Genomic DNA, 12,535 nt, shown 5'->3' with positions numbered 1-12,535 from the left:
TTAGTTGGGATCAAGTACAGGTACTGTTTTATTATTACAGAGAAAAGGGAATCATTTAACCATTAAATAAACCCAATAGGGCTGTTCTGCCCCCAATAAGGGGTAATTATATCTTAGTTGGGATCAAGTACAGGTACTGTTTTATTATTACAGAGAAAAGGGAATCATTTAACCATTAAATAAACCCAATAGGGCTGTTCTGCCCCAATAAGGGGTAATTATATCTTAGTTGGGATCAAGTACAGGTACTGTTTTATTATTACAGAGAAAAGGGAATCATTTAACCATGAAATAAACCCAATAGGGCTGTTCTGCCCCAATAAGGGGTAATTATATCTTAGTTGGGATCAAGTACAGGTACTGTTTTATTATTACAGAGAAAAGGGAATCATTTAACCATTAAATAAACCCAATAGGGCTGTTCTGCCCCAATAAGGGGTAATTATATCTTAGTTGGGATCAAGTACAGGTACTGTTTTATTATTACAGAGAAAAGGGAATCATTTAACCATGAAATAAACCCAATAGGGCTGTTCTGCCCCAATAAGGGGTAATTATATCTTAGTTGGGATCAAGTACAGGTACTGTTTTATTATTACAGAGAAAAGGGAATCATTTAACCATTAAATAAACCCAATAGGGCTGTTCTGCCCCAATAAGGGGTAATTATATCTTAGTTGGGATCAAGTACAGGTACTGTTTTATTATTACAGAGAAAAGGGAATCATTTAACCATGAAATAAACCCAATAGGGCTGTTCTGCCCCCAATAAGGGGTAATTATATCTTAGTTGGGATCAAGTACAGGTACTGTTTTATTATTACAGAGAAAAGGGAATCATTTAACCATTAAATAAACCCAATAGGGCTGTTCTGCCCCCAATAAGGGGTAATTATATCTTAGTTGGGATCAAGTACAGGTACTGTTTTATTATTACAGAGAAAAGGGAATCAGTTTTAAAAATCTGAATTATTAGATTAAAATGGAGTCTATGGGAGACAGGCTTTCCATAATTCGGAGCTTTCTGGATAATGGGTTCCGGATAAGAGATCCCGTACCTGTACTTACCTCCAGACTGGGCTTGTGAGGGTTAAAGAGACATATATTGCAGTTGGTCTGTGTGTATTCCCAGTGATGGAAGATGCGGAGGGTATGAAGATGGGCAGAAGAGGAGAGGGAAGCCCGTCGCTAAGGAGGCCGTGTGGGACCCCCCTGGCCCTGGGCCCCTCGGAGAACGGGAGCCTATCCAACGTCAGTCTGCAGACCGATGCCACCGGCAGCGACGTGGCTGTAACTTCAGAAGACTCGGAAGCCCTGATGACGGAGAGTTCCACGGAGGCCTTGCCCTGCCGGCCGGCCAGAGACCTGGGAGACTCCTCCTCCACCGGTACCAACGGCAAACGGCACAGCTTGGCCGGCAAGATACAGCAGCTTCTCTCCCCGGCCCGGAAGCCTGGAAGGGTCACGTTACTGCGCAAAAAGTCCTCCATGTCTGAAAAACCGTCCCCTCTCAGCTTCCCCGGGGATCAGAGCTGGAGGAGCTACAAGGAAAGCATTGGGCGCCCAGAGTCCACGGCCTCCGAGGTGAGTAAGGTGGGTGCTCATTGGTGTAGGAAATGGGAGGTATAGGGGTATGGGTTGGTCATGGTCATGTGTGGGCCGGCCCATACCCGCTGGACCCCTGGGTTTACCTATTATATATATTGGTTGGGGCTACCATATTGCTTACCGTATTGCTTGGGGCTACCATATTGCTTGTGGCTACCGTATTGCTTACCGTATTGCTTGGGGCTACCATATTGCTTGTGGCTACCGTATTGCTTACCATATTGCTTGGGGCTACCATATTGCTTGGGGCTACCATATTGCTTGGGGCTACCATATTGCTTGGGGCTACCATATTGGCTGGGGCTACTATATTGCTTGGGGCTACCATATGCTACCATATTGGTTGGAGCTAGGGCAGTCCATCTATATAGAGGAGGGGAGCTCCCACTAAATTAGTTCCCGGCATGTCCCCCATGCTGGGAAAGCCCACCCATGATGCCCCAACTGCCCTGACCCTTGCTTTTACCCCTCTCTCAGAGCTCCGTCTCTCTGGGAAGCGAAGTGGACTTGTCCGACACCTCCGTCTGCAGCTTCACCCTACACAAATCCACCGACCGACTGACCGACGGGGGGCAGGAAGCGCCGGCGGCAGAGGTACGTTGCACGTCACGTGACCTATAGGGGGCAGCAGCAGGGATATAGCATGTGCCCCTGTGCATTGTGGGTATTGGGTTCCCTAAGCATGTGACCCCCTGCCGCAGGTGATGCTGTCCGGCTGCTCCCTGTGCCCGGTGTGCCACTCCCTGGTATACGACGAGGACATCATGGCCGGCTGGACCTCCGATGACTCCAACCTGAAAACCGTCTGCACCTTCTGCGGCAAATACTTTGTGCCCCTCCTGAACGTCAGGGTCACCGACCTGCAGAGCCGGCACAGGTGGGACAGCCCCATTGCAATTGGTCTTCATTCATTGTTTTGAATATAAATCGATTGCGCTATAAGTACCTTAGCAACCAGGGAGTCGGGGTTTCCAGGGTCAGTGACCCCTGACAGCCCATAGGCTGGAAATATCCAGACTGGGAAGGCTAATTATTAAAGGGGAGGTTCACCTTTTAGAATGGCCTATTCTAAGCAACTTTTCATTTGGTCTTCATTATTTATTTGTGGGGGTCACTAACCCCGGCAGCCAAAATCTATTGCTCTGTGAGGCTCCAGTTTTATTGTTATTGTTACTTTTTATTCCTTATCTTTCTATTTAGTCCCTCCCCTATTCATATACCCGCCTCTCATTCAAACAGCTCCCTGGTTGCTAAGGTAATTTGAGCCCTAGCAACAGTATATCTGACCCCGGCAGCCAAAATCTATTGCTCTGTGAGGCTCCAGTTTTATTGTTATTGTTACTTTTTATTCATTATCTTTCTATTCAGCCCCTCCCCTATTCATATACCAGCCTCTCGTCCAAACCTCTCCCTGGTTGCTAAGATAACTTGGACCCTAGCAACCAAATAGCTGCTGAAACTCCAAGCTGGAGAGCTGCTGAACGGAAAACTAAATAACTACAAATAATAAAAAAATGAAGACCAATTGCAAATTGGTCTACTAAACGTTAACTCAAAGGTGAAAAACCCCTGTAACAATCCACACAGATGAAGACCAATTGCAAAGTTGCTTAGAACAAGACCCCGTTGAGGATACTTACCCCCAGTTCTGTACAGAAACCCCAAACACATTCAGCACCCCCCTCTCTAACCGGTCCCCTCTGTCTCTCATCAGTGCTTCCAAGGACTCCTCTGCCTCCCCCCAGCCTTCCACAAATGGAGACTCCCCAGTCCCTGGGGGGGCGGGGCCAGTGCTGAGCGACCGCTTCCAGTGTTTGGTGCTCGATGACCAAGGGACTGTGCGCCCCCCGTGCAATGGATACACCGACACCCAAGTAAGAGACTCTTCATCTTGTTGCCCCTGCCCTGTTGCCTTTTACCCCCCCGAGTTCCGAGGTACCTAGATCCGGTCTCTCCTCCAGTTACAGCTGCCTGGGCCCAGTGCGAGCTCCGAGGTGGTTACGGTGGCCTACCTTTGCCCGCTGGTTCTGCGCAAGGAGCTGGAGAGCCTACTGGAGAATGAAGGTGGAGATGTCCTTTCCCAGCCAGAGCTGGTCAACAGCCACCCAATCATCTACTGGAACCTTGTGTGGTACTTCAAGCGTATGGCACTGCCCAGTAACCTCCTTCAGCTGGTGTTGGCCTCCAAACACGTCCGGCAGCAGTCACAGGTCAGTGCTTTGGATCTGGATCTGGAGGGGAGTGGGACATGGGAGGTCTGAAGGCATCTCTAGCAACATGAAAACATGGGGTTCCACCATTCCAGGTAGATGTTTCCTTAAAAATGTATTCTCTTTACCCTTCAGACCCTTATCTGCAGCACAGTTTAGATCAGTGAACCCTAACTGGTGGCTCGGGGGCAACATGTTGCTCACCACCTCATTTGATGAATATTTCTGGCTTGGAGGCAAGTTTTGGAGGCTCCGAGACCCAGTTTTACTCCAACAGAGCCTTCTACAGGCCAGAAGTCCATATAGGGGCTACCAAATAGCCAATCACAGCCCTTATTTGGTGCCCCCACACTTGTGTGGCACACCACAGTGCCCCACCTATTGATGATGACATTTTCCCAGTCCTTCTACCTTTCAATGGTGAGGTCCCACCCATGGGTGAAGTCTTCATAGTGCCTCCAAAGCTGATCTATGTAAGTCCTCTGCCCTTCCTAGGGCGGGCAACTTGGGGCGGGAGCAGTGGGTGTGGTCTCTGCTGGAGGTTTGCTCATTGGTGCTTAATACTGTGCCCCGCCTATTGGTGATGACATTTTCCCAATCCTTCCCCTATCAATGGTGAGGTCCCACCCATGGGTGAAGTCTTCATAGTGCCTCCAAAGCTGATCTATGTAAGTCCTCTGCCCTTCCTAGGGCGAGCAACTTGGGGCGGGAGCAGTGGGTGTGGTCTCTGCTGGAGGTTTGCTCATTGGAGCTTATTATACTGTGGGCGGGGTCTGAACTGAAAGTCACTCCTCCCCCTCTCCATCTGTAGGTGCTGGAGGTGCCGCAGGTGAGGGTGCGACTTCTGTGGGACGTGTTAATGCAGGACCCGGAGCGGTGGCCTCCTCTCTACGTCCTCTGGAAACTCAACAGTAAGGACATTGGCTCTGCCAGGCTCTTCCCTTGTAATCAACCAGGTCCATTTACAGACTTTTGGTTCTTCTTCTTCAGGAAACCTCCCCACCCACCTCCATTCCTGGAACCACGCCCACCCCTTTACCCTGGAAGTTCTGGAGAAGATCTTGAATTTCGTAGGCCTCAACGAGGTTCATAAAGCAATTTCCCTGATCATAGGAATCTTACAGGAGCAGCCCTCCCCACCCCAGAGTATGCAGAGGTACCCCCATTTCCTTCCCATCATGCACCAGTAATGTATAAAGGTGATGTCACCAGCGCACTGACCAATGAGCTTGTCTTTCTGTCTAGGGGAATATACCGGGAACTGCTACTCCTAACACTGGCTGCCCTCGGGAAGGATCACATGGATATTGGTGAGTTCCGCTGTCTCTCTCTGCCCCCTGGGGATCTGCTCTGTAGAACCCAGAGCTCTAGGTGAGACCTTACCCAGGGATCTATAAAGTGGTACCGCTGTCTCTCTCTGCCCCCTGGGGATCTGCTCTGTAGAACCCAGAGCTCTAGGTGAGACCTTACCCAGGGATCTATAAAGTGGTACCGCTGTCTCTCTGTGCCCCCTGGGGATCTGCTCTGTAGAACCCAGAGCTCTAGGTGAGACCTTACCCAGGGATCTATAAAGTGGTACCGCTGTCTCTCTCTGCCCCCTGGGGATCTGCTCTGTAGAACCCAGAGCTCTAGGTGAGACCTTACCCAGGGATCTATAAAGTGGTACCGCTGTCTCTCTGTGCCCCCTGGGGATCTGCTCTGTAGAACCCAGAGCTCTAGGTGAGACCTTACCCAGGGATCTATAAAGTGGTACCGCTGTCTCTCTCTGCCCCCTGGGGATCTGCTCTGTAGAACCCAGAGCTCTAGGTGAGACCTTATGATGGTCCTTTTACTTTCCTTTTTGCCCCTCCTGTAGGTGCATTTGATAATAAATACAAGACGGCCTTCAAGAAGCTAAGCAGCTCATTGGGGAAGGAAGAACTGAGAAGAAGAAGGGCCCAGTTCCCCACTCCCAAGGCGCTAGACTGTCGGAGAACCTTTGGGGCCACCCTGGATTGCTGAGTGTGGCTCTTTGCGAGCAGAACCAGGTAGTGGGTTTGCAACATGCACAGGAGAAAGTCTTCTGCTCCGCGTAGGAGGGGCCCAGAGATGGGGCTGAGGAGCATCACTGTGATTGGCCCTCCTGTGTAAATAGGTAACGCCCATCTCCACGTGCACATTCCCTCCATGACCGCTCGTCATCAAATGCCAGTTATGCCGTGCAGCAGGAGTCATAGGAAGGAGAAGACTGGTGCATGCTGGGATAGATGTAGGCCAATGGGGCAGCAGCTCTAATGGCCAATAGCAGAAGACATGGAGCCGTGGGCGTGTCTTCCAAAGGCCCCCGAGCCGCCACGTGACCAGTGTTCATACTACTGCCATCACTTGCCAAAGCCGAACCCATTAGCCAACCGGGCGTCCCCGACGCGATTGGGCTCGTCTGTGGGTCATGTGATCTTCTTGGCTGTCACATTTGGTTTTATAGGGGGGTTGTTTTTATTTTATTGTAAATGGGACTGTCCCGGGGTCAGACTCACCGGCCCCAGTTTTATGTTGTCAGTATTAAGCAAACGTGTAAATGTTCCTTTATTTATTTCAACTTCTGTATTTGGTTTCTCCCCAGTCCCAGTATTTTACCCCCCCCCCCGTATTGTTTACCCCCCCAGAGTGTTACCCCGTTACTCTTTAGCCCCAGGGACGGACAGTCGGCCCCACACACAGGCACCTTCATAGATTTTGCTGCTCAATCTTCCATTAAAGGGAATTGTAACCCTTAGCTTGCCGAACACAAAGAGGAGGTGCCACTGCATAGGGGGCAGGGCAAGTGCCGCAGAACTGTCCCTCCCTGGCGCTCAGTGCAATATGATTGGAGCTTCGCTTTCCGAAGCTTTTTATTGTTTTGGAATTTGCTGGAAATAAAAGGATTCATATGTTTCAAATCCTCGGTTTCACTGTCCCAAGGAGCTTACACTCTAGTGGTATAATGGGAGACCCTGTCCCAAGGAGCTTACACTCTAGTGGTATAATGGGAGGTCCTGCCCCAAGGAGCTTACACTCTAGTGGTATAATGGGAGTCCCTGTCCCAAGGAGCTTACACTCTAGTGGTATAATGGGAGGCCCTGTCCCAAGGAGCTTACACTCTAGTGGTATAATGGGAGGTCCTGCCCCAAGGAGCTTACACTCTAGTGGTATAATGGGAGGCCCTGCCCCAAGGAGCTTACACTCTAGTGGTATAATGGGAGACCCTGTCCCAAGGAGCTTACACTCTAGTGGTATAATGGGAGGCCCTGTCCCAAGGAGCTTACACTCTAGTGGTATAATGGGAGGCCCTGCCCCAAGGAGCTTACACTCTAGTGGTATAATGGGAGGCCCTGCCCCAAGGAGCTTGCATTCTAGTGGTATAATGGGAGGCCCTGTCCCAAGGAGCTTACACTCTAGTGGTATAATGGGAGGCCCTGTCCCAAGGAGCTTACACTCTAGTGGTATAATGGGAGGCCCTGTCCCAAGGAGCTTACACTCTAGTGGTATAATGGGAGACCCTGTCCCAAGGAGCTTACACTCTAGTGGTATAATGGGAGGCCCTGTCCCAAGGAGCTAACACTCTAGTGGTATAATGGGAGACCCTGTCCCAAGGAGCTTACACTCTAGCGGTATAATGGGAGGCCCTGTCCCAAGGAGCTTACACTCTAGTGGTATAATGGGAGGCCCTGTCCCAAGGAGCTAACACTCTAGTGGTATAATGGGAGACCCTGTCCCAAGGAGCTTACACTCTAGTGGTATAATGGGAGACCCTGTCCCAAGGAGCTTACACTCTAGTGGTATAATGGGAGACCCTGCCCCAAAGCGCTTACAATCTAGTGGTATAATGGGAGGCCCTGTCCCAAGGAGCTTACACTCTAGTGGTATAATGGGAGGCCCTGCCCCAAGGAGCTTACACTCTAGTGGTATAATGGGAGGCCCTGTCCCAAGGAGCTAACACTCTAGTGGTATAATGGGAGACCCTGTCCCAAGGAGCTTACACTCTAGTGGTATAATGGGAGACCCTGTCCCAAGGAGCTAACACTCTAGTGGTATAATGGGAAACCCTGTCCCAAGGAACTTACACTCTAGTGGTATAATGGGAGACCCTGTCCCAAGGAGCTTACACTCTAGCAGTATAATGGGAGGCCCTGCCCCAAGGAGCTTACACTCTAGTGGTATAATGGGAAACCCTGCCCCAAGGAGCTTACACTCTAGTGGTATAATGGGAGACCCTGTCCCAAGGAGCTTTCACTCTAGTGGTATAATGGGAGACCCTGTCCCAAGGAGCTTACACTCTAGTGGTATAATGGGAGACCCTGCCCCAAGGAGCTTACACTCTAGTGGTATAATGGGAGACCCTGCCCCAAGGAGCTTACACTCTAGCGGTATAATGGGAGGCCCTGCCCCAAGGAGCTTACACTCTAGCGGTATAATGGGAGGCCCTGCCCCAAGGAGCTTACACTCTAGCGGTATAATGGGAGGCCCTGCCCCAAGGAGCTTACACTCTAGCGGTATAATGGGAGGCCCTGTCCCAAGCAGCTTACACTCTAGCGGTATAATGGGAGACCCTGTCCCAAGGAGCTTACACTCTAGTGGTATAATGGGAGGCCCTGCCCCAAGGAGCTTATACTCTAGTGGTATAATGGGAGGCCCTGCCCCAAGGAGCTTACACTCTAGTGGTATAATGGGAGGCCCTGTCCCAAGGAGCTTACACTCTAGTGGTATAATGGGAGACCCTGTCCCAAGGAGCTTACACTCTAGTGGTATAATGGGAGACCCTGTCCCAAGGAGCTTACACTCTAGTGGATAATGGGAGGCCCTGCCCAAAGGAGCTTACACTCTAGTGGTATAATGGGAGGCCCTGCCCCAAGGAGCTTACACTCTAGCGGTATAATGGGAGGCCCTGTCCCAAGCAGCTTACACTCTAGTGGTATAATGGGAGACCCTGTCCCAAGGAGCTTACACTCTAGTGGTATAATGGGAGGCCCTGCCCCAAGGAGCTTACACTCTAGTGGTATAATGGGAGGCCCTGCCCCAAGGAGCTTACACTCTAGTGGTATAATGGGAGGCCCTGTCCCAAGGAGCTTACACTCTAGTGGTATAATGGGAGACCCTGTCCCAAGGAGCTTACACTCTAGTGGTATAATGGGAGACCCTGTCCCAAGGAGCTTACACTCTAGTGGATAATGGGAGGCCCTGCCCAAAGGAGCTTACACTCTAGTGGTATAATGGGAGGCCCTGCCCCAAGGAGCTTACACTCTAGCGGTATAATGGGAGGCCCTGCCCCAAGGAGCTTACACTCTAGCGGTATAATGGGAGGCCTGCTCCTTGAGGTATAGTGGTAGACTCTATCCCAAGGAATAGAGGGGTGCTGGGAATATTGGGGTAGAAATATAGGTGCAGTAGAAATAAGAAGGGGGCACAGGAGGAATAGTGGGTGCAGTTAGTATTGGGGTACAGCAGGAATTGAAGGGGTGCAGTTAGTATTGGGGTACAGTAGGAATAAGAGGGGTGGAGAGAATATTGGGGTACAGTAGGAATAAGAGGGGTGGAGAGAATATTGGGGTACAGTAGGAATAAGAGGGGTGGAGAGAATATTGGGGTACAGTAGGAATAGAAGGGATGCAGTGACTATGAATGATATAGCAGGAATAAGAGGTATGGAGGAATAGGGGGTGCAGAGAATATTGAAGTACAGTAAAAATAGGGGTGTAACGAGTCTTGGGGCATAGAAGGGGTGCAGTGAGCGCGTACAATAGGAAGGATGCTGTGATTATTGGGGTACAGTAGGAAAAGGGAGGGGTATTGGGGTACAGTAGGAATAAGTGGGCTGCAGTGAGTGTGTACAGTAGGAATAGAGGGATGCTGTGAGTATTGGGGTACAGTAGGAATAGGAGGGGTACAGTAGGAATAGGAGGGGTACCATAGGAATATCGGGATGCTGTGAGTATTAGGGTACAGTAGGAATAGAGGGATGCTGTGAGTATTAGGGTACAGTAGGAATAGAGGGATGCTGTGAGTATTAGGGTACAGTAGGAATAAGGGGATGCTGTGAGTATTAGGGTACAGTAGGAATAGAGGGATGCTGTGAGTATTAGGGTACAGTAGGAATAGAGGGATGCTGTGAGTATTAGGGTACAGTAGGAATAAGGGGATGCTGTGAGTATTAGGGTACAGTAGGAATAGAGGGATGCTGTGAGTATTAGGGTACAGTAGGAATAGAGGGATGCTGTGAGTATTAGGGTACAGTAGGAATAAGGGGATGCTGTGAGTATTAGGGTACAGTAGGAATAGAGGGATGCTGTGAGTATTAGGGTACAGTAGGAATAGAGGGATGCTGTGAGTATTAGGGTACAGTAGGAATAAGGGGATGCTGTGAGTATTAGGGTACAGTAGGAATAAGGGGATGCTGTGAGTATTAGGGTACAATAGGAATAGGAGGGGGTACCATAGGAATATAGGGATGCTGTGAGTATTGGGGTGCAGAAGGAATAGGAGGGGGTACCATAGAAATATAAAGATGCTGTGAGTGTTGGGGTACAGTAGGAATAGGAGGGGTACAGTGAGTATTAGGGTACAGTAGGAATAGAGGGATGCTGTGAGTGTTGGGGTACAGTAGGAATAGGAGGGGTACAGTGAGTATTGGGGGGTACAGTAGGAATAGGAGGGGTACAGTGAGTATTGGGGGTACAGTAGGAATAGGAGGGGTACAGTGAGTATTGGGGTACAGTGAGTATTGGGGTACAGTGAGTATTGGGGTACAGTAGGAATAGGAGGGGTACAGTGAGTATTGGGGTACAGTGAGTATTGGGGGTACAGTAGGAATAGGAGGGGTACAGTGAGTATTGGGGTACAGTAGGAATAGGAGGGGTACAGTGAGTATTGGGGGTACAGTAGGAATAGGAGGGGTACAGTGAGTATTGGGGGTACAGTAGGAATAGGAGGGGTACAGTGAGTATTGGGGGTACAGTAGGAATAGGAGGGGTACAGTGAGTATTGGGGTACAGTAGGAATAGGAGGGGTACAGTGAGTATTGGGGTACAGTAGGAATAGGAGGGGTACAGTGAGTATTGGGGTACAGTAGGAATAGGAGGGGTACAGTGAGTATTGGGGTACAGTAGGAATAGGAGGGGTACAGTGAGTATTGGGGTACAGTAGGAATAGGAGGGGTACAGTGAGTATTGGGGTACAGTAGGAATAGGAGGGGTACAGTGAGTATTGGGGTACAGTAGGAATAGGAGGGGTACAGTGAGTATTGGGGTACAGTAGGAATAGGAGGGGTACAGTGAGTATTGGGGTGCAGTAGGAATAGGAGGGGTACAGTGAGTATTGGGGGTACAGTAAGATTAGGAGGGGTACAGTGAGTATTGGGGTACAGTAGGAATAGGAGGGGTACAGTGAGTATTGGGGTGCAGTAGGAATAGGAGGGGTACAGTGAGTATTGGGGTACAGTAGGAATAGGAGGGGTACAGTGAGTATTGGGGTACAGTAGGAATAGGAGGGGTACAGTGAGTATTGGGGGTACAGTAGGAATAGGAGGGGTACAGTGAGTATTGGGGTACAGTAGGAATAGGAGGGGTACAGTGAGTATTGGGGTACAGTAGGAATAGGAGGGGTACAGTGAGTATTGGGGTACAGTAGGAATAGGAGGGGTACAGTGAGTATTGGGGTACAGTAGGAATAGGAGGGGTACAGTGAGTATTGGGGGTACAGTAGGAATAGGAGGGGTACAGTGAGTATTGGGGTGCAGTAGGAATAGGAGGGGTACAGTGAGTATTGGGGTACAGTAGGAATAGGAGGGGTACAGTGAGTATTGGGGTACAGTAGGAATAGGAGGGGTACAGTGAGTATTGGGGTACAGTAGGAATAGGAGGGGTACAGTGAGTATTGGGGTACAGTAGGAATAGGAGGGGTACAGTGAGTATTGGGGTTCAGTAGGAATAGGAGGGGTACAGTGAGTATTGGGGTACAGTGAGTATTGGGGTTCAGTAGGAATAGGAGGGGTACAGTGAGTATTGGGGTACAGTGAGTATTGGGGTGCAGTAGGAATAGGAGGGGTACAGTGAGTATTGGGGGGTACAGTAGGAATAGGAGGGGTACAGTGAGTATTGGGGGTACAGTAGGAATAGGAGGGGTACAGTGAGTATTGGGGTACAGTGAGTATTGGGGTACAGTAGGAATAGGAGGGGTACAGTGAGTATTGGGGGTACAGTAGGAATAGGAGGGGTACAGTGAGTATTGGGGTACAGTGAGTATTGGGGTGCAGTGAGTATTGGGGTGCAGTAGGAATAGGAGGGGTACAGTGAGTATTGGGGTACAGTAGGAATAGGAGGGGTACAGTGAGTATTGGGGTACAGTAGGAATAGGAGGGGTACAGTGAGTATTGGGGTACAGTAGGAATAGGAGGGGTACAGTGAGTATTGGGGTACAGTAGGAATAGGAGGGGTACAGTGAGTATTGGGGTTCAGTAGGAATAGGAGGGGTACAGTGAGTATTGGGGTACAGTGAGTATTGGGGTTCAGTAGGAATAGGAGGGGTACAGTGAGTATTGGGGTACAGTGAGTATTGGGGTGCAGTAGGAATAGGAGGGGTACAGTGAGTATTGGGGGGTACAGTAGGAATAGGAGGGGTACAGTGAGTATTGGGGGTACAGTAGGAATAGGAGGGGTACAGTGAGTATTGGGGTACAGTGAGTATTGGGGTACAGTAGGAATAGG

The 12,535-nt window shown here is 49.9% G+C and overlaps 1 protein-coding gene across 3 annotated transcripts in view; it reads left to right on the top strand.

Moving 5' to 3' along the window:
* dennd4b (DENN/MADD domain containing 4B) overlaps positions 1-6,736 on the top strand; it is a 28,558-nt gene extending 21,822 nt beyond the window's left edge. For 2 of the 3 annotated variants that reach the window (XM_031890963.1, XM_031890964.1), the window contains exons 21-29: positions 1,133-1,593; positions 2,086-2,202; positions 2,310-2,485; positions 3,323-3,482; positions 3,570-3,818; positions 4,630-4,729; positions 4,809-4,974; positions 5,064-5,128; positions 5,674-6,736. In XM_031890963.1, the coding sequence (XP_031746823.1) occupies positions 1,133-1,593; positions 2,086-2,202; positions 2,310-2,485; positions 3,323-3,482; positions 3,570-3,818; positions 4,630-4,729; positions 4,809-4,974; positions 5,064-5,128; positions 5,674-5,819 (1,640 nt within the window). In that variant the 3' untranslated portion in view covers positions 5,820-6,736. The remainder of the gene's footprint in view (positions 1-1,132; positions 1,594-2,085; positions 2,203-2,309; positions 2,486-3,322; positions 3,483-3,569; positions 3,819-4,629; positions 4,730-4,808; positions 4,975-5,063; positions 5,129-5,673) is intronic. The other variant, XM_031890965.1, reaches the window with a different exon arrangement.
* The last annotated feature ends 5,799 nt before the right edge of the window (positions 6,737-12,535 follow it).

This window comes from Xenopus tropicalis, chromosome 8, assembly GCF_000004195.4.
Source record: "Xenopus tropicalis strain Nigerian chromosome 8, UCB_Xtro_10.0, whole genome shotgun sequence".
NCBI classification, from domain to species: Eukaryota; Metazoa; Chordata; class Amphibia; order Anura; family Pipidae; genus Xenopus; species Xenopus tropicalis.
Note: the sequence above shows the minus strand (reverse complement) of the source record. Positions and strands in the feature narration are given on the sequence as shown.